The 26,763-nt window shown below is 42.1% G+C and overlaps 1 protein-coding gene across 1 annotated transcript; it reads left to right on the top strand.

The window, feature by feature from the left end:
• The first annotated feature begins 222 nt into the window (after window positions 1-222).
• On the top strand, window positions 223-20,141 carry LOC138773902 (cystatin-C-like). The gene is made up of 4 exons (XM_069954378.1): window positions 223-321; window positions 9,484-9,701; window positions 14,705-14,806; window positions 19,085-20,141. The coding sequence occupies exons 2-4, from the start codon at window positions 9,492-9,494 to the stop codon at window positions 19,166-19,168; spliced, it is 396 nt and encodes a 131-aa protein (XP_069810479.1). The 5' UTR covers window positions 223-321; window positions 9,484-9,491; the 3' UTR covers window positions 19,169-20,141.
• Window positions 20,142-26,763: the final 6,622 nt, after the last annotated feature.

Raw genomic sequence — 26,763 nt, 5'->3', positions numbered from 1 at the left:
ATATATATATATATATATATATTATATATATATATATATATATATTAAAAGATGACTTAAAAATGTACCCAGAACTTTTTGTCTTGCATGACTTTTGAATGATCTGTTTTTATTTACACCCAGTGTGCCCAAACAGAGCTCCTAGTCACTTCCCTGCTATGTCTTTCCTGTCCCTGTCTCTGAGGCGTGGCAAGAAGCAGCTGATACCTGACAATCCAGTTTCATTTCCGCATTTAGCAGCTGATTCACCTGGAGCTATCTGTTGAGTTGAAGCAAACACAGGTTGCATTAGAAGGAGCTGATCGGAGTCTTGTTTGATCTGTAAGTATCTGTAAGAAATCTTAAAAAATAATAACATTTTTAAGAACAAACTACAGAGGGACAATAGTACTCATGGGGATTATGGTCATGTAACAGCTTGTAGATGTGATATCATGTGCCCCATGTAGACTAATACTATTACAATATTAGCAGAGCACTATACGCACCAGGCATAATACTGATTTGGAGCCTGGGCCTGAAGGAGAAAATGATTCCCGAGTTTTGTTGTTATTGTCTGTTACGAGTTATGCATTGTTTTGTAAGACATCATGACAGCATTGACAGCTCCTATTGTTTTACCTGGTAAGTTCCTCACATTACATTTGAGTGCATCCCTTCTGTCATGATCTGGTTGTGTCTTTGGCTATCAGCATTTATACCACTCAGTTATGCAGTTTATGTTTTTTTGTTTACAAGTTTTTATTCCACTCAGTTACGCAGTTTTTTGTTTTGTTTTTTTTACAAGTTTTTTTAGTCACAAGTTTTCCTGGTATTTGGAAATAGTTTATTATTTGTAAACATAATTCATTAGTTGGAAACAGTATTCAGTTTGTTATTAGAACGGCTGTTGTTTATACCGCGTGTGAACATAGCCTTAAAGTGTACCTGTCGTTACAGTAGATGTGGTATAAAGTTTGCAATATACATTTTTTGTTGTTATCATGCTGTAAAAAAAAAAGAAATCCAGGTACAGTTTCCTGAAGGCAGATTTTTAGTCTTGTGCTGGTTTAGTCTGGACAGCCATACGCTAGGAGCACCGGAGAGTCATTGTGTCCGGTATATCAGCAGTTGGCCATACACTGACATGCCTTCCTGATTTATTGCGGTATACCATACACTATTATTTCTATCACTTTAGTATATCTTTTATCCCCTGATGATTCTGAGAGAATGAAATGTGTAGGGAGTCAATGTAAGGGTGAGTGTAGGGTCCTGGTATTGGGGTAGCACAGGGCAGGGTCTGTCTTTATCAGGGCATTCAACCTGACAGTTCCCTGAGCGAGCAGGGATAGATTGGTGCACCAGTCTCAGGGACTAGTAGGGTCATGGCTCCCTGACCATTCATATGTTTAGTCACCTGTTCCTGCAGGACTCACAATACTACATGGGACATCTCCTACACCGAAAGACATCTGAGGTGGTAAGACGGTGGTCAAATCAGTCATCTATACTGAGATTTGTGTAAATATTACATTGATGAGTGTCCGTGTAGTGCTATTTGTATGAATATATATATATATATATATATATACATATATATATATATATATATATATACTGTATATATATATATATATATATATATATATATATATATAGTTGGAGCTTTTCCAATTTTCTATTGATGTGCTGGGGGCGAGCACTATTTTTTGGGTGATTTGCGCTATTTAACTTTTAATGTATACTTCAATGAGGACACGTGCTGATTAAAAAAAAGAGACTAAACGCATGAAGTCTGACCTGTACAGAGAGTCAATGTGTCCATCAATCACATGACTGCCTTCTCAGAATCAGAAGACCGTACAGAGGACTGCACGGAGGTAAGAAGACGACCTCCGGCAGTCAGGAAATGCGATAGGGACCCCTGCAGCCAATGAAACTTCTTCCTCTCCAATCTGTATCTATTGTCTGTAATGTGCCTATATGGTCATACTGATCTTTCTGCTGTGGACTTCTTTGTAATGTGCTGATAAAGTATGTTTCAGTATGTTTTATATTATAGAAATGTTTGGAGATTCTTTTTCTTCAACTTCGTGAAGTCATTCCTATGTACTGCTTATTACATGGGCATTGAATAATGTACATTTTCAGAGTTACATGATAATGTTACATGATAAACCACGGGGCCTTGCAATTGCCATGAAGATCGCTTCTAAAAATACCTGTGATATCCAGGTAAACTCATCTTTATGTATGATTGCTTTTCTTGCCTACCGTAGGTGCCTCATGCCATTATAGTACAAGTACTATAGAATACCTAGATTTGCAGATTTCAACATCCACCTCTAATTTAGTATGTAGCACCTATCGTAAACCAACAGCGAAAAGTAGTACAGTATATTGTTTGACAGCTGCCAACTTACACAGTGGCTTTTGAACGTTCCATTCGGCCAATTTAGAAGACGCAAATGCACAATGGAAACCAAAAGAGAAAGCAATGGCCCTAAAAACACAGGCAGTCCTTTTTCGATTTACAAGACGACACAACACAAGATACCCAACAAGAGGCAAAAATAATCCTTCCTTTCAATTCCAACTACAAATGTTAATAACCTAATAAAGCAACTGGCATTATCTTTTAAGTGACAAATTGATTGGCCCAACAATTCCCCATAAACCTCCCATCATCTATTCTAGGACTCCAAATCTTGGCCTACAGATAGCACCTATGGTACGTAAGAAAAGAAATCATACACAAAGATGAGTTTGCCTGGCTATCACAGGTTTTTTCTGATGCGGTCTTTGTAGCAATTGCAAGGCCATGTGCTTTTAAAGATGAAATAAAAAAAGTAAAATCTACATCTAATGGCCATGAATACAAAATAAAGGGAATCATATAATGTAATTCTGAAAATGTACTGTAATCTACATTATTAAACACATTCTATTTTTATTAAAGTTTTTGAGTTATTCAGAAAGATTTTGTCAGACAGTTATTCCAGGCCATAATGTTCACACTAGTTCAAAATAGGAATCAGAACATGAAGTATAGAGGAACCAAATAATAAGGAAACAGGGAGGGGGAGGGCACCGACGGGGGATTCACAGTGTCACTAATATGGCATCCAACATTTTAAAACCAAGACACAATTATGAATTTTTAGGCTGTTTGCTTAGTAAAGCATAAAGGATCATGCAATCAATTTAACTGATATATACACGCTAAGGCCACGTTCACACAACGTATGTTTTGTATAAATCATGGCCGTTGTTGCAATTTGCAACAACAGCCGTGGTTTATACAACACATACGTTGTCTGTGAATGAGTGGAATCCCGGCTGGAGCATATGCACATAGTATATGCTCCAGCCGGGATTCCATCTGGCCGCACAAGAAACTGACATGTCAGTTTTCTACGGCGGCTATTCATTGAATAGTGGCCGCAGGGAACCTGTACGTTGACACAATGTAATCTACATTATTTAATGCCCATGGTAACTAGCACTTTATGAAGTTAAAGAAAAAGATTATTTTCTTTTATACAATAAATTCTTTCTACAACAAATATTATATTTAGTGATGAGCGAGTACTAAAATGCTCGGGTGCTCGTTACTCGAAACGAATATCTCCCGATACTCGAGTGCTCGTTTCGAGTAACAAACCCCATTGAAGTCAATGGGAGACTCGAGCTTTTTTGCAGGGGACCCAAGTTCGGTAGAGGGAAGGTCGTGTGAAAACCTGTCAACCTCAGAAATTGATGGAAACACAACGGAAATGGACAGGAAACAGCAGGGGCAGCATGTATGCAAGCCTCTGAGGCTGCCTAATGGCACCATTATGCCTAATTCTGTGCAACAGCCTGGTTAAAACAGAGGGACAGCAATGCATTCTGGAACCTGTAGTACTGAGTACATTTGCTCAACCAGGAAATATAGAAACACAAAACAGAACAAAAAAACACAAAACATATGGATTTTTGGTAGTTTCAATACTGGGATAGATAGGTAATAAATAATGCTATATGCTTCTGCAGAAGTTTCATTTTTTCTTGCCTTGATCCGGAGTTCCCCTTTAAGAAAAATAAGAAAATATTAAATTAAGAAAAAAGTACAATATATCTATACATGGTGTCTTAGTAAGGGGTGGTGTGGTACATCATAGTGCAAATGTTTGGGGGGGAAAGCACACATCCTTCTAAACTATCAAAGTGGTAAAAGTGAACACAAACTGTGCAATCAAACAACAACCAATGAAAAGTGAGATAAGTGCAGAACTTTAAACTTTTACAATGTGAACTATGACCTCAAAACTATGAACCCATCAATAGTGACATCCTATTCCCTAGTTGACTAATGTGACAAGTGCTAACTGGTGTAAGTGCTAACAAACAAGCATGAGCACAGCTAGATAGATTTCTCTCTCATACTGTGCAAACTTACAATATGTATATATCCCAACAAATTAAACTGAAGGGTAACCATCATTTCCAAATTTCTTAGGGTCCAAGTGCTGACCCTAACCCTACTTGCTTAAAGGGAGGGGCAGAGGGCCCTCAGTAGAGTGCGGCATCTGTTCCTTCCTGATCATCATTTCTTGGAGAGACAAACAAAAACAAAAGGGTGACAACCTGACCACCTCTGCCCTATTTTGGCAACTGTTGGGGGTAAGGAGACTGACATGTCAATATGAAAGTTATAGTCACGTCAATCGTTCTGTGAAGTGATAGTCACCCTCCTCTTTAAGGCACTAACAGCATTAACAAACTATTAACTGTGGCGTTGTGTATCCTAAACGTCATTTTTGTCAACTCCATTTCCTTACTCTCCTCCTCACTTTGAGTTACATCCATGACAACAACCTCACTGTCTGACAACCGGGTCTCATCGTCATCATCAGACACCTCTTTCAACCCCGCTTGCAAGTCCCCACTCTCATCACCCACTGACTGCGTGAGCTGCATAGTTTGGGCATCAGGACAGATCGACTGCTCCGGTTGCTCTGACTCAGGGAAGGGTCCAGAAAAGAGTTCCTGGGAGCATGGTGGTGGTGGTGGTGGATCTGAATCCCCTCTTTCCCTGGAGGGGCCAGGCTGTGGGGAAGGAGGCTGAGCTAATGGAGCAAGGGTTCTACTCCCTTGGGTAGCGTGGGTGGACTGCGTGGAAGACTGGGTTGTGGATAAGTTACAGGACACATTATCTGATATCCACGTGATCACCTGTTCACACTGCTGCGGTTTCAATATCGGTCTACCTTGAGACCCTGTAAGTTGGGCAAAGAAGCTAGGGAGTGGACGTCTGCGGTGTGCCACTGCAACCTCCTCAACAGGTGCTGCTGTGTTACCCTGCCCTGAACCACGGCCTCCTAGGGTTTACCATTTTATGGACACTGTATGAAATACAGAAATCAGGAAAAATACTTGTGCTCCCACAAGTTTTGGGGGGGCTGTACGATACAATCTGGTAGTGGCTGGACCTAGATAAACGCTGTGATACCCCCTTACAATGAGCAGTGAAGTTTTATAAAGCTGTACTACAAATCCCAGCAATACAGTGTAGTACCCACTAGTTTAGGGGGGGCTGTACGGTACAATCTGGTAGTGGCTGGACCTAGATACACGCTGTGATACCCCCCTTACAATGAGCAGTGAAGTTTTATAAAGGTGTACTATAAATCCCAGCAATACAGTGTCTACTAGGCATTGCTCCCACCTAGCCAGAATCCTGCTCCACACTGATGAGGGGCAACACTCCGAAACAGCTGTATGTGGATGGTTACCTAGCCTTGGTTTATCCCTTGTCATTACACTGACTTATAGGGCCACTTAATATGGTGGATTTGGTTGTTTCCTAACAGGAGCTGCCCCTTGGCTGGGTCCTTCCCGGAGGGATATCTGGCTAGTCCTGTGTTTTTAGACTCTTCAATGGGCTCCTCTTTTGCATATTCATGTTTCCCAGGGGAGAATGCACCTAGGACTTCACTGCATTGAGCGCTTTCACTAGCAGCCGGCAGTGTTGTCGTTTGGCTGGTCTCCCTGAGTTCAGCAATCTGTTTCTATCAATCATACTGGGCTGGGTGCAATCAAGTGCTACTGCCTCCTCCTCCACCTCCGTCCATTGTCTGTTCTCCACCACACTGGGTCTAATACAGTACTTTGTGTCCTATGTCCCGTGTAATCACTTCGACCTTGGCTAATTTCTTTTTCACTATTTTTGCACTTTGATTTTTTCCACTTTTTTCATTGTAATAGCAACTGCAACTAAACGAAACTACACCCTATCAGACTCCCACTATTGTAGCTGCAATTATTAAGCTGTTATTGCAAGGTTCGTTTGTACGAATCCGAACTTCACGAAAGTTCGCCGAATCGAACCGAACCAAACTTTTCAAAAGTTCAGTCATACCTACCTACAACTAATGAACTATTTACAAATCTGCAAATCTACTTTTCCTATACTACTTGTACTCTAAAAGGATATAAAAGATAAAACATATAAGTTTTGGTTGATCCACAAAAGGTAGGAGTTAAGACAGCGGCCCTTGTCTCCAGAATATTAAGATGATATTGATACAATGTTTCCACAGCACCAGGTCTTTCCCCAGCCGTGGCACAATGTGGAAATTCTCCCAATGTACCATGAAAAGACTGGCATAGCTGGGCGCAAACCTGGTGCCCATGGCCATCCCATAATTGTCGCTATCTCCTATAGGCTCCTACACAAAGGATTTAGAAAGCGATTATGTGATGTTTTAAGACAAGACCCTTCTGCGGGCAGCAATTAGCTGAGTGGGCAAGTTTTGCTCTGAGTGCTTATAAGTGCTTATGAGCTCTAAGTGCAGGAAGAATACAGGAACCATTTGTATAATTTCTTTCCTCTATTTTATATGATTTTTTTTTTTGTTAACACACCAGATAACCCCTTTAAAGTAATCAAATGCTTCAGAATTAATTTTGCAGTCAGTAACATCTGGAGGAGATTTAGATCCTCCCAAAGCCAATCCAGTACCATGAAAACACGGAGAACTTACAGTAAATTTCATTACTATGTGAAGCTGTCAGTGTTTTCCAACAGATTGTTTGTTTAAGAACGATTACATAAGAATACAGACTGGGGAGATGTAATGTCAAACACAGAAAGAAGGTTTAGGCAACTAAATATAACTGATGTGGTGAACTAATAAACATTAACCTATCATATAGACCAGGGCGTCTCAAACTTTTTTTTACTACACCCTCACCCAACAAACAAAATGATTGCTGGGCCTCACCAGGTCTACTAATGCTCACTCTACTCTTCATTTGTCTCCTAATCTTTGTATAACATCAAAGTGGGAACAAAATGAGTCAATGGGGACATGTATGAAATCCGGTGTTTTTTTACACCGGGCTTACAGCTCCGGAGCTCAGGGGATTTATGAAGAGCCGCACTGCCTCTACATAAATCCCGATCGCACAGAGCTTATGCAAAGATTTTGAAACCTACGCCAGCTCTGAGCTGGCGTAGGTTTCAGTAACCTTTTTTTCACCGGAAAAATTATAAATGCGGCGCACGCAGAGGCCGCGCCCCCTCTGCGTGCTGCCGCATCCCCCGTAACGCCCCCTCTCCACCCCACTGGCGAAGGTGGTGCAGATGGGAAAAAACATTCACAAAAATACCATTTGCAAATATTTTTACACCGATCTGCCCCATCTGCGCCTAAAAAAGGCATTTGCACCTTTTCATACATGTCCCTCAATAAGTTTCCTAAACCAGAGATTGCAGCTTATATCACTTTTGTGAAAACTGTCTCCCCAGTTGCACCCCACCAACAACTAGGGGGCGCCTCACAGTTTGAGAAGCACTGATATAGACCATGCTTTCCAATATGCAGGTAGCATGTTATAGGGCAGGAATAACTGAGCAGATAAATACTAACTGGACTCTTTATTAGAGACACCCATCCGGTGGACCATTGGACCTCTTCTGTTCAAATCCTTCTGCTGAAATATTGTCTGATGGAGATAGGATCACTGCCTTCAGCTGGCATGCTCCAAAAAGCCCTTTCTACTTCATACCAGAGTTGTCTATAGGATAAATATCTAAACATTATGAAGACCAGGGAAGTAAGGAAAACCTATGGCTGTAATACACAAACTTATTTGCCAAATAAGCGAGCGCCAATCTGAAAAACCTACTGTGCCTATTACACAGCTCGACGACTGTGTAGCAAGGGCTGCTTGGACATTGTTAGTGATCTCCGTGCAGCCCTTGCTTTTACATAGAAAAGAATAAACTTTATACCTGCCCATGCTCCCTTGGTGCTCTGGTGCCTTTTCCCTGTGAAAAGTGTGCAGGACACCAGGAGAGCCTGGACAGGTAAGTACAAACTTCATTATTTTACTTACAGTGTCATCAGCCGCTGCTGGACGATAATTTTGAACATGTTGAACATGTTGAGCCAATGATTGTTTGTTCTGCTGATCGTTGTCTTTATTACAGGGAAAGATAATCTGCCAAATCGACCTGATTGGGCAGATTATCGCTCCATGTAATGGAGCCTATAGATTTATGTTCTTGGACTATGCAATGACTGTACGACCCACATGGCACAGTGCATTGTCCTACTGAAAGTGTCCTTCTGTTGTAAGGGAAACAACTGCCATGAAGTGAAGAGCTTGGTTGATCAAGCATAAAAGGGTTTTCCAGGAAAGAAAACTATTGATAGCCTATCCACAAGATAGGCTAACAATACTTGTTCCGCCTCCAATTACCTGTTGGATGCGCACCATACATTGAGAATGGAGCCAATAGCCGTTGTCTATGTTCCTTGTGTAATGGTGGCACTGGGGTTCTGCAGCCTCCTATTCACCTCAATAGAAGCTGTGGCTGCAGTGCCCTTGCGGAAAGGATGTCTTTTTTTTTTCTTGAAAAATTCTTTATGCTACCTATTACATTACCGACTAGATAAGTTTAATATGATGAAGTGGTCAATTTCAGCCAACACCATCATTCATCGGGTTAAATTCAGCAATAAACAATTGTAGTAGAACTGGTTTTGTAATATATAATAAGTGGTTATATAAAAAAAAAATATATACTCCTTCTCAGGGAGGAGCATAAGTAAACTTAAAGAACATTATGACCTAGAAATTTACTGCTAAGTGTTGTTTTGTGAGTGTGAACTGGAGAATCAATACTAGTAAGTACAGGCTTGTTATATAATATCATATGGTTTTCAGTAATACAGCATAAATAGTCTGTGTGTAATCTATTACATCTATTAATTAATCTACTATCTACCTGTCTATCTATCTGCATATCTATCTATCTATCTCTCACTATCTATCTATCTATCTATCTATCTATCTATCTATCTATCTATCTATCTATCTATCTGCATATCTATCTATCTATCTATCTATCTATCTATCTGCATATCTATTTATTTATTTATTTATTTATTTATTTATCTATCTATCATCTATCTAATCCTGACAATATTTTTACTCTACTTCTTTCAGATAAAACCATGGCTTTAAATTTGTACGTGTGCCTTATCGTTGCATGCAGTCTTACCCTTGCTATTAATGGTAAAGGTTTGATTGGAGGTTATAGAGAAAGTGATGCAAATGGAAATGAAGTACAAGAGGCTGCTAAATTTGCTGTTAAAATGTACAATAAAGCATCCAATGATGTCCACCTGTACAAGTTCATCAAGGTTGAGTCAGCTGAAAGACAGGTAACTTTAAGCTCACAGTGTTACAGTGATAATAGATTACCTTCATTGGCCATGTCTAGTGAAATTCACAATATAATTTCATTTTCTTAAGTACATACATACAGGGAAGGACTAGGACTAAAAATGTGTCATCAGGCATGTCATTATGTTATTGATCGCAGCGGGTCTCACTGCTGAGACCCACAACACTCAGAAGATATGGGAGAGAGCACAGCGGTCGTGCCATCCACTCTCCAGCCCCTCGCTAATTCTGATAATGTATCCTCATAGACTTGCATTGTCATAATTAGCTGATCAGGAGATACAGCCAGGGAGTGGATCACACAGCCACTGGGCTCTCTCCTTGGTTATATCTCCTGATCGCAGCAGGTCTCAGTAGTTATAACTCATGTTATTTCAAGAGTAAAAAAAGGATTTACCATGACAATAAGTTAGGAATGTCTACACATCTTCTATAAATCCAGTCACTCTACAGTGATGTATTCTTTTCTCCATTCCGCTCAGACCTCAATCACTTCTACTTCTGGCCACAGCTTGTCTATAATGAAACATCTTTATACCAATTAAAAATCCCAATAGAATGCCACACACTTTGCCCCCTGATTATGCTAGTGCAACACACTGTGTCCCCTGACTATATATTACATAATATCCCTGAATACTACACATTGTACCTCCTGAATATATTAGCGACTCTCACTGGGTCCCTGAAAAGTGCCACACACTGTGTCCCCTGACTATGTAAGTATCACATAATATTACTGAATACTACACATTATACCCCCTGAATATTTTAGCAATAAAGATGAGCGAGTAGTGAATTCGAATCGAATCGAATCAAATAGGCATCGAGATTCGACTATTTGAACGAATATTCAATCCCATTATAGCCTATGAGAAAAAAATTCTCGGCACTTGGAAATCCAAATTTGATCACTTGGAGGTCACCAAGTCCCCCATGAAACCTCCCTAAGCGATGCCAACACATCCGGAATGACACTGACATCAGGGCGAGCATGCCTGGGTGCACCCAACACCCCAAAAACGCAGTATAATGCCACTTTCCTTAGTTGCAAATGTGCGAATGAAAAAAATTTGTGAACGCTTTACAAATGTTCAATGTTCACACATTTCCTTCGTATTTCTTGCGCAGCGTTAAATACATGATTCCAATGTGCGTCCGTAGAGCATCACGTTATTCACGCATATCATGCATTACGCCTTTTACTGGGCAACTGGCACAATAGGTATCACTTGCCTTTTACTGGGCAACTGGCACAATAGGTATCACTTGCCTTTTACTGGGCAACTGGCAAAATAGATATCACGTGCCTTTTACTGGGCGACTGGCACAATAGGTATCATGTGCCTTTTACTGGGCAACTGGCACAATAGGTATCACATGCCTTTTACTGGGCAACTGGCACAATAGGTATCACATGCCTTTTACTGGGCAACTGGCACAATAGGTATCACGTGCCTTTTACTGGGCAACTGGCACAATAGGTATCACATGCCTTTTACTGGGCAACTTAGTGGGATAAACCAGGGACTTGCTATGGATTCAAAGATGACTTTTTGCCGGGTTATTAGCCCTGAAAAGGACTTTTGGGTTCTGTAGTAAGCCTGCCTAACCAAAACGCTACTAAAACCTCTCCCTGCTCCAAGATCTCTCCCTAGCTAGGTTGAAAGTGCATCTGCGGTCGAGAGGCGGAAGTCAATTATTATATTCGAGGTCATGCGGTTCAGCCATCCAATGAGGGTAGACGCCGTTTTCGCGCTGCGTGCATACTCCCAGGGTCTCTCACGGCCTCCCTGCATGGTGATTGGATTAAAAAAAGCGCCAAGTACGATGGGAGGGCTTTCGATGTTTCCCACGTATTCGTCACACTACTCGATTGAATTAGAATCTTTCAAATACCGCAATATTCGATCGAATACCATCTCGATTGATTCATATTTGCTCATCTCTAGCAACTCACATTGGGTCCCTGAAAAGTGCCACACACTTTGTCCCCTATGTAAGTATCACATAATATGACTGAATACTAAACATTGTATCCCCTGAATATATTAGCAACTCACTCTGGGTCCCTAAAAAGTGCCACACACTGTGCCACTTGAATGCAACACTGCCACGTACTGTTCCCCCTAAACAGCCCTTGACTGTTCAAATAGATTTTCTGATGATGAAACATTCCCTTTTAAGAGTCACTGTCGTATTTTTTTTTTTTTTTTTTTGCAGAAATCAATAGTCCAAGCGATTTTAAGAAACTTTGTAATTGGGTTTATTAGCCAAATATGCCATTATCTGCATGTAAAAAGCCTTTTCCCAGGTCCCCCCCCCCTCCCTCCTCTTTTCCATCCACTGCAAAAAATCTGAAAATTGTGACTTGTTGCATGAGTCGTACCCTGTCTGCTCTAGGGAGAGGGGAGGGGGGAGGAGGAAGGAGGGAGTTAGCGGCAGCAGAAAGCAGATAACAGAGGATTACAGGCACAGAGCTGGGTGACAGCGGTAATCTGAGCTCAGAGAGGTCAGTGGTGACTGTCCCAGGAGATAACGGTGATGTATTTGTAGACTAACTCTTTGTTGTCCTGTTTTGGACTTTTCTTTAGCTCTCTCCATAGGAGAACAATGAAGACAGGGGAGAGAGCTTCAAACTGCTTTTTCATGATAGAAATTCATTTTTTGGCTAATAAACCTAATTAGAAAGTTTCTTAAAATCGCCTAGACTATTGATTTCTGCAACAAAAAAAAATTCACGACAGTGACACTTTAAGTGTCTAGACAAAAACAATGGCAAGCTTCTCATAGAAGAATATTAGATTACATAGTACTCTGGCTCCATCTGCTGGCTACACACAACAATGCATATAGAGTAATTAAAGGACAACTCCGGCCAAAAGTATTTTTTAATATGTTATTACTTATGGAAAGTTAGCCAAATTTCAAATGTACATTAATTATGGGAAATGCACATATAGGGCTATTTCCCTTAATTTAGTAGATTAGGGAGACTTCAGATTCTCTAAAAAAAAAGTGACGTCACGAACCGGGGGTCTAATTCCAATGGAGTGTCCAGCAGGGGCGCACTATATATAGAAGTCAATGAGTACCATTGACTTCTATATATAGTGCGCCCCTGCTGGACAATCCTTTGGGATTACAATGGATGTGTATGTAAATGTAATATACAGTGTTTTTTATTAAATACATTTATGAAATACTTTGGGGAGCATAAATGTAATCAATCAGTACGTTTGGCTATCCATCACAATAAGCCCGCCGAACCGCTGCCGCCCGCCGTCTCTGGACTACACTGAACTTCTACTCCCATCACCTGCTCATAGCATGAGCAGGTGATGGGAGGTGTAGTAGCTGGGTTATCACTATGCGATCGCCGCCGCAGCTGATGCTGACGGGCGCAGCTCATCACTGCAGCCATCATCCCCCTCCGCTCCCACCTCCTGCTTCTTCCAGGATCCGGCAACTTTACACTATCTGATGGCTGACTCCCCGCCGGCACGTGTGATCGGAGAGCGGCGGCCAGGCAGGGAGTCAGCCATCAGATAGTGAAAAGGCGCCGGATCCTGGAAGAAGCAGGAGGGGGGAGTGGAGGGGGATGATGGCTGCAGTGATGAGCGGTGCCCGGCAGCATCAGCGGCGGCGATCACATAGTGATAACCCAGCTACCACACCTCCCATCACCTGCTCATGCTATGAGCAGGTTATGGGAGTAGTAGTAGTTCAGTGTAGTCCAGAGCAGCGGTGGGCGGCAGCGGCTGTCCAGCGGGCGGCTGCGGTTCGGTGGGCTTACTGTGATGGATAGCCAAATGTACTGATTGATTACATTTATGGAATACTTTTTGTAGAGCAAGGACACTTGCTCCCCAAAGTATTTCATAAATGTATTTAATCAAAAACACTGTATATTACATTTACATACACATTCATTGTAATTCCAATGGAGTGTCCAGCAGGGGCGCACTATATATACTCATTGACTTCTATATAGTGCGCCCCTTCTGGACACTCCATAGGAATTACACCCCCGGTTCGTGACGTCACTTTTTTTTAGAGAATCTGAAGTCTCCCTGATCTACTAAATTAAGGGAAATAGCCCTATATGTGCATTTCCCATAATTAATGTACATTAGAAATTTGTCTAACTTTCTGTAAGTAATAACATATAAAAAAAAATTTTGGCCGGATTTCTCCTTTCAGGTGCTTCATGCATATCTGTAACTATCTATAGCCTTTACACCAACATCACAAAAAGGAGAAAAAAGCAAAAGTAGCACTAAAAAAGCCATGGAAAAAAACATAAGGTAAAGAGAGACCAGAAAAAGAAATTTTTGAAAACATTTTCTATGTTATCACACTGCATACTGGTGTGTAACTATTAGGGCCTGGCTTTTTTTTTAACCAGTACCCTGTGCAACACCGTGGTTGTTGTTTCTTTTGGCTATGTTCACACTATGTTCACACTATTCATTGAATAGCGGGTGCAGAAAACCCTGTCAGTGCACACTTTGGAGCGAGCGGCTCCGGCTGCACCCTCCATAGTGTGAAGTGGGGAGTTCTGATGCGGATGCGCACGGATGCGCCCGCATCAGAACTCTGCGGCGCTAAAGATCATCCGGCCGGTACTGCAGTACCAGCCGGGATGATCTTTTCTGACTGAACATGGCCTTTGTCTGTATAGTAACCAGTGATGTATGTGATTTTTATATAAATAATTTTATTACATTTGTGCAATATAGATGAATTGTTTCTCTACTTGATTGTGGTGTTGATCAATTTGTAGGATATATATATATATTGATTAACACTCTAAATGGTGATAGATTTTGAGGGTACAGCTATTTTCTGGTGTATACAGCTGTATAGTTTGACTTTACTACTGCACAGTACATTTATTACTTTTTGCTGCTTAGTATATTTGGTATCATATTAACCATTCATATAATTACTTATTATTACTTAATTTTTTTTCATGTAGGTTGTTAATGGAATAAATAACAAATTGGTTGTTAAAATTGGGAGGACATCATGCCAAAAAAACCATGCCAATTCCTGTGATGGGGACAGTACAGTATTACAGGTAAAATCTTTATCCAAACCAGGGGCTTATAATTCACATGAGCATAGCTGCAATGTCATCATAGTATATTATCATTAGAAATACAGCATACTAAAAGGGGTTCTCCCAAGGTTAAAAGTTATCACCTCTTCAAAGGATAGAGGTAACTAGCTGATTGTGGAGGTCCAACTTAGACCCCATCAATCATGAGAATGAAGATCATTTATCGCCCAAGTAAACGGAATAACAATGTGCATGCTTGGAGAATTCTCTCTTCATTTTTATGGGATTTCAGAACATAGTTCTGAGTTTAGGTCTAATGTTAGGTGTAATGTTAGGACGTCCTATAATTGATTCATTTAGGGTATATTCACACGAACGGGCTCGCAGCGAGATTCTCGCTGCGAGCCCGGCAGTCCTGGCAGTTCCCATACACTACATACTTGCTGAGGTCTAAACGACCGCAGCGAGTATGTAATTCTGCCGCCCTTAACCCCTTCTGCTCCCGTCGGCTCCCCCGCTGTAAGCATACTTTACCTGTCCTTGCTGCACGGGTCCGGCGTCCTGCTCTCCCGTCCGGCCAATTAGTGTGTTGCCCAGCCGCAGCCATTGATTGGCCGGACGGGAGAGCAGGACGCCGGACCCGTGCAGCAAGGACAGGTAATGTATGCTTACAGCGGGGGAGCCGGGCGGGAGCAGAAGGGGTTAAGGGCGGCAGAATTACATACTCGCTGCGGTCGTTTAGACCGCAGCAAGTATGTAGTGTATGGGAACTGTCAGGACCTGCCGGGCTCGCAGCGAGAATCTCGCTGCGAGCCCGTTCGTGTGAATATACCCTTAAAGTGTCACTGTCGTTAAAACTTTCAAAATCTAAATCAACAGAAGATGTGAAAAAAGTAAGTTTGTAATATACATTCATTATTTTTGTTGTTGCTATCATGTAAAACAAAGCTGAACTTACCAGAAATCCAGGTCCAGTCTCCTGAAAGCAGATTTTTAGACTTGTGCTAGATGAAAAAAAACTGACTAAACACATCAATTCCGGCCAGTACAGAGAGTCACAGCTCAATGTGTCCTTCAGTCACATGACTGCCTTCTCTCTGTGAGCGCTCAGATGACCTGGGATACACAGGACTTCCTGTTTTCTGACTCATTGAGGAAAAAAAAGGCAAAAAACAGGAAGTGCCATTTTTTTCATGATAAAAAAAAAGAAATAATGAATGTAAATTGCAAACTTGCTTTATATCTCATCTACTGTTGACTTAGAAACAAAGGGACACTTTAAGTATGCACACTGCCACTCTATTCACTTGGGGGATATTTGATCACCATTTTGTGATTGATGGGGGGCCCAGTGGTTGGTCCTCCACAATGGGCTACTTATCCTCTATCCTGTGAACTTTTAATAGCCATTAATGGTTGTATATTCTCTTTTTAGCACTACACTACAATTGTGACAAACATCATATTACTAAGTACAACTAACATACATACATACTAAAACATGTTACAAAGACAAAGACCTATGGCCTATGTGTTTTGTCACTTTATAATTATCTTTGGAGAACTGAGTTAAAGGACAACTCCGCGAAAAAAATTTTTGGCTTATTTAACACACATTACAAAGTTATATAACTTTGTAATGTGGTTAAATACCCGGTCTGGCCCCCTTCCCCCACTTTCCGACCCCCGACCCCCCACCCCGGAAGTTAAAGAATATATACATTACCTATTACGGTCGTCACAGTCCTCCTCTCTGGTGTCGAGTGACGTCAGAGTTGGGGGGCTGTCCGGGTCTTCTTCCTCTTCGGCGTCTTCATTGAGAGTGAATGGGAGAGAAAAGGCTGCTGGTGCACATGCGCACCAGCAGCCTTTTCATTGGCTGGAGCGCATCACATGGCTTCCAGCTTGCTCAGCCCTGATTGGCTGAGCTTGCTGGAAGCCATGTGATACGCTCCAGCCAATGAAAAGGCTGCCGGTGCGCAAGCGCGCTGGCAGCCTTTTCTCTCTCATGGACCCGGAAGCAGGAGACATCGCTGGACAGCGGACGCAGGTGACGGTGAGGCGGACGGCGGGCGAATGGAGTGGCGATCGTCACCGGAGGGATGGTGAGTATGGTGTCTGTGTGTGTCTGTGTTTTTTTTTTTGGGGGGGGGGGGGTCCCGCCGGAGTTGTCCTTTAATGATTCCATTAAAATAATTGTTTTAGCTTCAAATAACATTCATTATACAATTAAAAGCTTCAAAATCTTTCAGTATGCTTACTATATGAATTCCTCAAAGCTTTCAGTATCATATAGTAGGAACCTTCAATGTTTATTTAAAGGAGAGTAAAAAAAAAAAAAACAACTATCCTTGCCATGTGATGATCACACAAGATTGCTGCTTATGAATGTATTAGTCAATGTGTGCTCTAATAATCCATGAGCGGTGAGCGTCCCCTAGTGACAGTTATAGGAACATATATTATAGGATGATTGTGTGAAGAGAACTAGTGCAATTGGCGCCTTAAAAAAGAACATACCTCTAACCCGAAAATACAGGCAAATTTTTAACTCAAAATTCCATCCGTATTTTAGTTTCATTTTACAGTGTGCGAACATGTCAGAATTACTGGCGACATTGCATTCCAAACACATGTACAAAAGACCTCAAGGGATAGGCAGATTGATGCAGGCAGTCTAAGAACCCCACCACATACATGAGTCCTTATGGGGTGGTCTGAAGAGAATGAAGGGCCCTAGCATCCACCAGTGCTTTGGGGATGGCCTGAGAAGGATGAGGAGCCCAGCTGTCCACAAGTCCTTATGGGGTGATCTGTGAAGTAGGAGAATATGCCACCATGGCCTTTCCCACCATGCCCAGCTACGGGGAGTCATTGGCCAGTTATTATTTGTGTTATGTATGGCAAAATTGTGCCATGTTGGTGACAATACTTCATAGATAATACACAAGGGTGACTGATGTAGGTTATACTCTCTGTAATATCTTCTTTACTTAAAAGGGGTTGTCCCACTTAAAAAAAAAAAAAAAAAAAAAAAAAGAAAAGAAAAATCTTTAAAGGACAACTCCCACAAAAAAATTTTTTAGCTTATTTAACACACATTACAAAGTTATATAACTTTGTAATGTGGTTAAATACCCGGTCTGGCCCCCTTCCCCCACTTTCGGACCCCCGACCCCCCCGCCCGGAAGTTAAAGAATATATACATTACCTATTACGATCGTCACGGTCTTCTTCTCCCGGGCGGCATCTGGTGACGACGACGTCAGAGCCGGGGGGCGGGGTCTTCTTCCTCCTCGGCGTCTTCATAGAGAGTGAATGGGACGGAAAAGGCTGCTGGTGCACATGCGCACCAGCAGCCTTTTCATTGGCTGGAGCGCATCACATGGCTTCCAGCTTGCTCAGCCCTGATTGGCTGAGGTTGCTGGAAGCCATGTGATGCGCTCCAGCCAATGAAAAGGCTGCCGGTGCGCAAGCGCACTGGCAGCCTTTTCCATCCCCAGGACCCGGAAGACAGAGACATCGCTGGACGGCGGACGGCGGTGACGGTGAGGCGGACGGCGGGCGAATGGAGTGGCGATCGTCACCGGAGGGATGGTGAGTATGGTGTCTGTGTGTGTCTGTGTTTTTTTTTTGGGGGGGGGGTCCCGCGGGAGTTGTCCTTTAAAGGGTCAATTGAGTCTAAGTTCACCTGATCAATCCCTTCTTCACCACTGATCTTCCTTGCAGATTTTTATTTATTTTTTAATATGGGCACAGTAATCACACTCCCATATCAACACATCACTGCAGCGATTAAGATTATAGGTTATTTTTCTATTTTACCATGATCTCAAAGCAATAGACAACTTATACAATAAATTAGACTAACATTCACATTTCTACATTGATTTATTAGAGTGTCAGTTTAGAAAAAAAACAAAGGTCAATCCACATAGACTAGTCATAAGTGGACAGAGCCTTTCTGTCATTGGGTCTCCATGTTTGGCTTTGATGAACTACAAGATCTCACAGAAATGGCACAAATCAGAGCTAAAACTCCCACTAAAACAAAGATAGATAACTAGTGCTCAGTTGACATCAATGGGTTAACTTAGCTGGCTATGAGCTTTAGAAATCAACAAAGATTGGGGGAAATCAGAATATGGACCCCCAACCAAGACTAAGCAAATACAGGTTGACATCTTTGTTGAGTCTTCTAAACATATTAAAATGAAGACGTAAACTAAAAAAAATAGTATGTTGCCTTTTCTCTTGTGGTTTTGCGTATCTAATGCTATTCTCTTATTTCTGCAGGAGTTACTGTGTACATTTGTGGTCTACCAAACTCTACCACCACCGGAATACTCTCTTACAAAACATGAGTGTAATCCTGTATAATGTGATTCAATGACCCAGGCTCGGCTGACGATGATACTCTATACTCTATACTCTGCAGAAATACTAAACCCTACATTATATTTAGGGGCCATGCTAGTGAGATTATTGTCAATTAATAAGGATATCCATCTTTCTAAAAAAAAAAGTTTAGAAAGGGCCCCAAACACTTAAAAGTAACAAACAAGCAGTGTCGCCTCTCCTATCCAATGCAGTTCCTTCAATCAGGCTCCAGTTAATACCCCGGTATTCCTTCTGGAGCTAACATCATGAGGCCACAATCAGTATTGTCAGAGGTCATGGGTCATAGTCGTGTTTCCATGGTTCCCATAGCTGAGCCATGATGCAAGAAGTACGGTCTGTGAACGCTAATGTCTGGTTGAACCGTGATGTTTTCTCCAGAAGAAGGACCAGGGTGCCGAGCAGAGCCTGAATTCAGGATCATTGCGCACTGGGGAGGTGAGTAACTGCTTTTTTGTTATTTTCGATTGTTTGGGGCCTTTTTTTAAAGCTGGATATCCCCCTTTTACTCTATACTCACTAAGCATTTTTTCTTATGTTTGCATATTTGTGTGATTTGCTACAACTATAAACATACGTAATAATACAAAAGGAATATTTCCTAATAAATAGCAACCAATCAGAGCTCAGATTTAATTTCTCATAATGGTTGCAACTAGAGATGAGCAAAACTCTGATCATTCGATATTTGAATACTGGCGGCTGAAGAAGTTGGATGCAGACCTAAGGAGTCCTGGAAAACATGGGGTGCATCCAACTTTTTCAGCCACTTGTATTCAAATGCTGAACGATCAGATTCGTGCGTACTTGTGTTACGCTCATCTCTAGTTGCTATCTTTTTGAGGCAAAAATATGTCCGATTTTTGACATTGATAAATCTGGGCCCATGTCTATACTAAGAAAAAATAATGTATGTATACTACTGAACTATATAAAAATAAAAGCATAAATAAGATTTAACGTGGATGTGACTTTTTAACACTCACACTCAATATGACAAAAATATAAAAATCTATATTTTATCCTAGGGTCTGTATTTTATTTTACTTGCAATTTTCTCATCTTTTGACCATTGCCAGTAATATTTATTTATTTAATATTGATATATATGGCTTTGAACCAGACCAGGGAGCAGAGTGTAAGTGCCCTCTAGATCTTCACAACTATCCTGCTCCAGGATGCGGAAGCTGGACTAGCTGTAACTAGAGCACACCAGGTCCTGGTGTGGGTAGCTGTCACCCTTCACCAGGTATCTACGGCCTTTCTCCACTGCTCAATGCACACTGAGTTCCGTGTTTGAGTACCCTAACACTCCCCTTTCCATAGAGAACACAGGATTGCTTGCTCATGACAAACATTCCTGTGTGTGGGGAGGAAGGGTGGCAGACTGGAGAGATATTAGTTATTGAAGGTGTATGGTCACTTTAAGGCTCCCTTTAAGGCTCCCTACTTTTAAAGCGTAACTATAAAATATTTTGACCTTTTAGTTTTAGTTAGCTTAGGGCATGATAAGAATTTTTGCAATATACATCAATAACCTAAAATGAACAATTTTTTTAAAACATAAGGCTGATTGTCCCCTTAAAGCTCTCTCTGCCTCTGAGTTATTACTGCATTCCTGCTAGACACGCCCCCTCACTGCAGATCCGTACCTAGTGTACAGACTCTCACAGGAGCATCAGATAACAGCCCTGACACAGACAGAAACAAAACTTCCTCCCCCCCTCCTAGCAGCACGTTCTCCCCCCTCCCCTCACAGAGGTCACTAAGCAGTGATGAGGGTGTTGTGTGTGGGGAGCAGCGCAGGGGAAGAGCTGGATGGAGGGACAAGTGCCCAGTGCTTCACCGAGCAGGGACATGCCAGCCATGGCTCCAATGTACTGCATGAGGGAGAGAGGGTGAGTCACTGAGGGGAGGACTACAAGTCCCAGCACAACACAGCTGTAGTCCTTCCATAGTACATATAACATTCACTATCAGATGTCCAGCAGGTGCCCCCACCTCCATGGCTGACATGGCTCCAGATGACTGTATCAAATTCCACTGTGTGTGATACCATCTGCTGGGGCTCGGTATCTAATCTTACATTGTGATACTGTAGTCTGGGGCTGTATCTAATTCCACTGTGTGTGATACATCTCCTAAGCTGCTGGTCAGTGAATGGAGGGACGCAGACAGGAAGATGAGGGATAGGCCACTCCCACTTTCTCTCAGCCAGAAGAAAAATTAATTTCTTCTTCTGAGCCAAACAACAGGGGATATCTCAGCGAGCGTACACGCTATCAACGCAGTTTAGGGCTCTTTTTAAAGGGTAACACTTGGGCTTTTTATTTGAGGAATTTCATTTTTTGGCTACTGAAATTATAGTTACGCTTTAAGCACATACAGTTTTACAGCCTCCTCATAAACCAGCTGACGCATATTACAGACACCACTCTCATAGCTCCCAACTGTCCCGGATTCCGCGGGACAGTCCCGTTTTCGGGGTGCTGTCCCGCGGTCCCGGAACGGCACTCAGTGTCCCGCATTATACTGTTTGTGGCCCAACCAGAAAAACAACAAACCAGTAACTCACCTGTCCGCCGGTCCCAGCAGCTCCTCTCCCGGCAGAGCGCGTACTCCTGTCATCCTCTGGCACAGGCAGCGGGGTATAGAGTCGCTGACTGTACAGGAAGTGTCCTGCAGCCTCTATAGTTCATGACAGAGGCTGCAGGACACTTTTGGCACAGTCAGTGGGGGAGATTTATCAAACATGGTGTAAAGTGAAACTGGCTCAGTTGCCCCTAGCAACCAATCAGATTCCACCTTTCATTCCTCACAGACTCTTTGGAAAATGAAAGGTGGAAGCTGATTGGTTGCTAGGGGCACTGAGCCAGTTTCACTTTACACCATGTTTGATAAATGTTCCCCAGTGTCTCTATACCCCGCTGCCCGTGCCGGAGGATGACGGGAGTACACGCTCTGATGGGAGATGAGCTGCTGGGACCGGCGGACAGGTGAGTTACTGGTTTGTTGTTTTTTGGTCGGGCCACACGATATGGAGGGATTGGATACTATGTGGGGCAATATATGGAGGGATTGGGTACTATGTGGGGCACTATATGGAGGGATTGGATACTATGTGGGGCACTATATGGAGGGATTTGATACTATGTGGGGCATAGGCTACTATGAGGGGCACTATATGGGGGGGATTGGCTACTATGTGGGGGCATTGGCTGCTATGTGGGGCACTATGTGGGGGCATTGGCTACTATGTGGGGCACTATATGGGGGCATTGGCTACTATGTGGGGCACTATATGGGGGGATTGGATACTATGTGGGGCACTATATGAAGGGATTGGCTACTATGTGGGGCACTATGTGGGGGAATTGGCTACTATGTGGCGCACTATATGGGGGCATTGGCTACTATGTGGGGCACTATATGGGGGCATTGGCTACTATGTGGGGCAATATATGGGGGGATTGGATACTATGTGGGGCATATATGGGTGCATTGGCTACTATGAGGGGCACAATATAGGGGTATTGGCCACTATGTGGGGCACTATATGGAGTGATTGGCTACTATGTGGGGCACTATATGGGGGCATTGGCTACTATGTGGGGCACTATATGAGGGCATTGGATACCATGTGGGGCACTATATGGGGGGATTGGATACTATGTGGGGCACAGTATATGGAGGGATTGGATACTATGTGTGGCACTATATGGGGGGATTGGATACTATGTGTGGCACTATATGGGGGGATTGGATACTATGTGGGGCACTATAATGGGGGATTGGATACTATGTGGGGCACTATATGGGGGTATTGGATACTATGTGGGGCACTAAATGGGGGTATTGGATACTATGTGGGGCACTATAATGGGGTATTGGATACTATGTGGGGCACTATAATGGGGGATTGGATACTATATGGGGCACTTTTGGGGGGATTGGATACTGTATAGGGCACTATAATTGGCATTGGATACTATGTGGGGTACTATTCAGTCAGCAGCATGTGGTGACTGTAGGGGAGTGGCTATGGATGGTTGCTATGGGGGTGTGGCTATGATGGGTCACTATGGGGGCGTGACTATGGGGACCGCGGCGCACATGTCCCTCTTTGCTCTTTGCAAAAGTTGGGAGGTATGACCACTCTGCTGAGAAAACTATTGATCCCTCTTGACATGGAGTTCGGAGTAATACGGAGAGCAGCGCTCATCCAATATAAACATGTACAAACACAGAGTGACACTCACCCGGTGATTGTGGGTATTACTCGGAACACCCACAACACCTAGAGCCAGGAAAATTCAATGGTTATACATCCACAAGGGGAGAGCGCAGGTCCGATGCCCGAGTGTAGATTTCCACACCGGTGACAAGAACAAGAAAAAAAGGACAAAATGAGGAGGACCGCGCTCAAGATAAACCAAAGTGTCAAGGGAATTTGCGGAACACACTTACTTCGCTTTGGGGACAGATAACCAGTATCTCATCCCCCTCCAAGAAAGCCAATAACAAGGAATAATCCCAGTCCATGCGATCCCACGCCACATAAGCGGTCACCGAATTTGTAGGATAAGGTTTATTAGACAACGCGTTTCAGTGGCATAGCGGCCACCTTTCTCAAGCCAACCATACACAATGATAGACAGACAATTTATACATGAATAGTAACTTACAGATGTCTCCGGGCACGGGACCGACGCCTCCTCCCCGCGACTTCCGGGAGTGCCCGCCGCGTGCGTGTCACGCTGGACCGCATTACGTCATATCCGCCGCGCCGCTCGTCACAATGCATCACTGGGCAGCGGACGCGGCCGACGCAACGCCAGGCCCGCACGCACGCCACGTGCGTTCCACTCCGGAACGCAAGGAAGGAAGACCACGTCAAACACAGCGCCCGCAGCATTCAGATGACGTCATTCTCACGGGTGTCTAATAAATCTGTTCTAGGGATTCGTTCAAGCCATTGGGCTGTAAACTGTCTAAACGAAATATCCAGAACATCTCTTTATTGCACAAACTCCCATATGTTTCTTTGTTGACTTTTTCTAAAGGGGTAACTTTAAATAGCGTGCAGTCTCTATTATGAACCTGTGCAAAGTGTCTAGAGACACTATGCTTCATATGGCCATGTTTAATGTTGAAGCGATGATTATTTAGCCTCTGTCTAAGTGGGTTGATCGTCCGACCCACATATCGTAGGCCACACGGACATTCCAACATATATATTAAATATTTTGTTTCACATGTTAAGTATTGTTGTAGATGGAACGGTTTTTCTTCATCTTTAATATTTATATATTTAGTTTTATGTGTAATGTGGCTACAACATTTGCATCGTGGTTTACTACATTTGTATACCCCCACTACTGCTGGTTGGATCATGTTTTGCTTTAAATTCTCAAATCTGGGTACTGACGGAGCTAAAAGGTTCTTCAAAGTTTTATTTCTTCTAAAAATACACGTGGTTTCTCAGTAATATGGTCTAATAGATACGGGTCATTATCCAGAATTTTCCAATTATTTTGTATTATCTTCTTAATTTGATTATGATTGGTATTATAGCGGGTAATGAAAGCCGTTTGGAATCTCCTATCTGGGTCGTTATCATTCTTCTCATTGGGTACCAAACTAGTGGTTTGAGTAAGTGTGGAGACCCTCTGTCTCGCTCCCTTAATCAATGACTCTGGATAATTCTTCTCTCTAAATCTTTCACTTAGTACTGTGAGTTGTTGTTCACATGTCCGGTTTGTGCTACAGTTTCTTCTTATCCGTTTCATTTGGCCGAAAGGTATGTTTTTCTTCCAGCTCTTTAGATGGCAGCTATTGAAGTCTAGGTAGCTATTAGCATCGACTTCCTTGAAGTTTGTAGCTGTTTCAATAGTGTCCTTTTCAATATAGATTTTTAAGTCTAGAAAGACAATTTCAGTGTTGCTAATATGACTCTAGACCCCATTCATTGTTATTAATGGACTCAACAAAAACTTTTAAAGACTCTAAACCCCCTCTCCAGATTAAAATAATGTCATCTATAAAACGTTTATAAAATACAATATTGGGATTAAACACGGATCTCTCAAAAGCCCCCATAAACAAGTTGGCATAGCACAGTGCAAATTTAGTGCCCATGGCCGTACCACAGGTTTGCAAATAAAACTGATCCATATATGTAAAATAATTATGTTCTAGTACAAATAAAATGGCGTCTAAAATAAACTTCTTTTGTTTCTGTGGCATAAGTGGATCTTCATCTAGGAATGTATTAATGGCTCCAATTCCTAGGTCATGTGGGATGTTACTGTATAACGAGGTGACATCTAATGTGGCCCATAGATAGTCATTCTCCCATTTAATGTCTTTTAAAAGTGAAAGGAGATGGGTGGTGTCTCTGAGGTAGGCAGGTAAGTTGTTAACAAATCTCTGCAGTTGATGGTCAATATATTCTGATAGGCTTCCAGTGACTGAATCCATGCTGGCAATGATAGGTCGTCCTGGTGGGGCTGTCAAGTTTTTATGGATCTTTGGCAAAAAGTAAAAATAAGGTTTATTGGGGATTAATGTATAGATAAAATTACGTTCCCTTTTTAAGATGCATTGATTTGACAAAGCCTCATCTAAGAGTAATCGAAGTTGATAGTTATATTCTTGAGTTGGATCTGAATCTAGCTTGCAATAATATTTCTGATCCGATAAAATCCTCAATGCTTCATTGTGGTAGTATTCCTGATCCATAATAACAATCCCTCCCCCCTTGTCTGCACTTTTGATTACTATTTCTCTATTTTTCATCAAGTTCTTAAGTGCTGTGTTTTGTGCCGAAGTTAAATTTTTTGTAAATCTAGTCTTTTCTTTTGTCATATTTTTTAAGTCTGACATGACTTTTTTATAAAATGTTTCAATTATAGGGCCTTTGCTGTCAAGGGGGTAGAATGAGGATTTTGGTTTTAATGTGGTGGGTATTGGTTCTTCCATAATTATATCTGCCAATTCATTGAGATCCACTATCGGAATTATATCGCTCTCGGAGTTGATTACAATCGGTATTTGTTCAGGATTTTGTGCCACTTTTTTCATAGCAAAATGTCTTTTGATGGTTAATTTTCGAATAAAATGGTTGAGATCAACAAAGAGTTCAAATAGATTAGCCCCACTGGTTGGACTAAAGGAAAGTCCTTTATTGAGGACACTAAACTCGTGGGTGGTTAATTGTTGTCGTGAAAGGTTAAAGATACCTCCTTGATGGGGTCTATCCCCCTGTAATGGATGACTGTGTGGTTAGTTTGAGTTTTTTTAGACTTCCTTCCTCCTCTACATTTTCTTCTGTAAACCACGATGCAAATGTTGTAGCCACATTACACATAAAACTAAATATATAAATATTAAAGATGAAGAAAAACCGTTCCATCTACAACAATACTTAACATGTGAAACAAAATATTTAATATATATGTTGGAATGTCCGTGTGGCCTACGATATCTGGGTCGGACGATCAACCCACTTAGACAGAGGCTAAATAATCATCGCTTCAACATTAAACATGGCCATATGAAGCATAGTGTCTCTAGAC

The sequence above is a fragment of the Dendropsophus ebraccatus genome, chromosome 15 (assembly GCF_027789765.1).
Source record: "Dendropsophus ebraccatus isolate aDenEbr1 chromosome 15, aDenEbr1.pat, whole genome shotgun sequence".
Lineage (NCBI taxonomy): Eukaryota > Metazoa > Chordata > Amphibia > Anura > Hylidae > Dendropsophus > Dendropsophus ebraccatus.
This window is presented reverse-complemented; position numbering and strand designations above follow the sequence as displayed.

Excerpts from the sequence above, each read along its gene's own strand:
- LOC138773902 (XM_069954378.1), top strand. The coding sequence starts at position 9,492 with ATGGCTTTAAATTTGTACGTGTGCCTTATCGTTGCATGCAGTCTTACC. Across the intron at positions 9,702-14,704 it reads TTGAGTCAGCTGAAAGACAG|GTTGTTAATGGAATAAATAA; the intron begins GTAACTTTAAGC and ends TTTTTCATGTAG. Across the intron at positions 14,807-19,084 it reads GGGACAGTACAGTATTACAG|GAGTTACTGTGTACATTTGT; the intron begins GTAAAATCTTTA and ends TTATTTCTGCAG.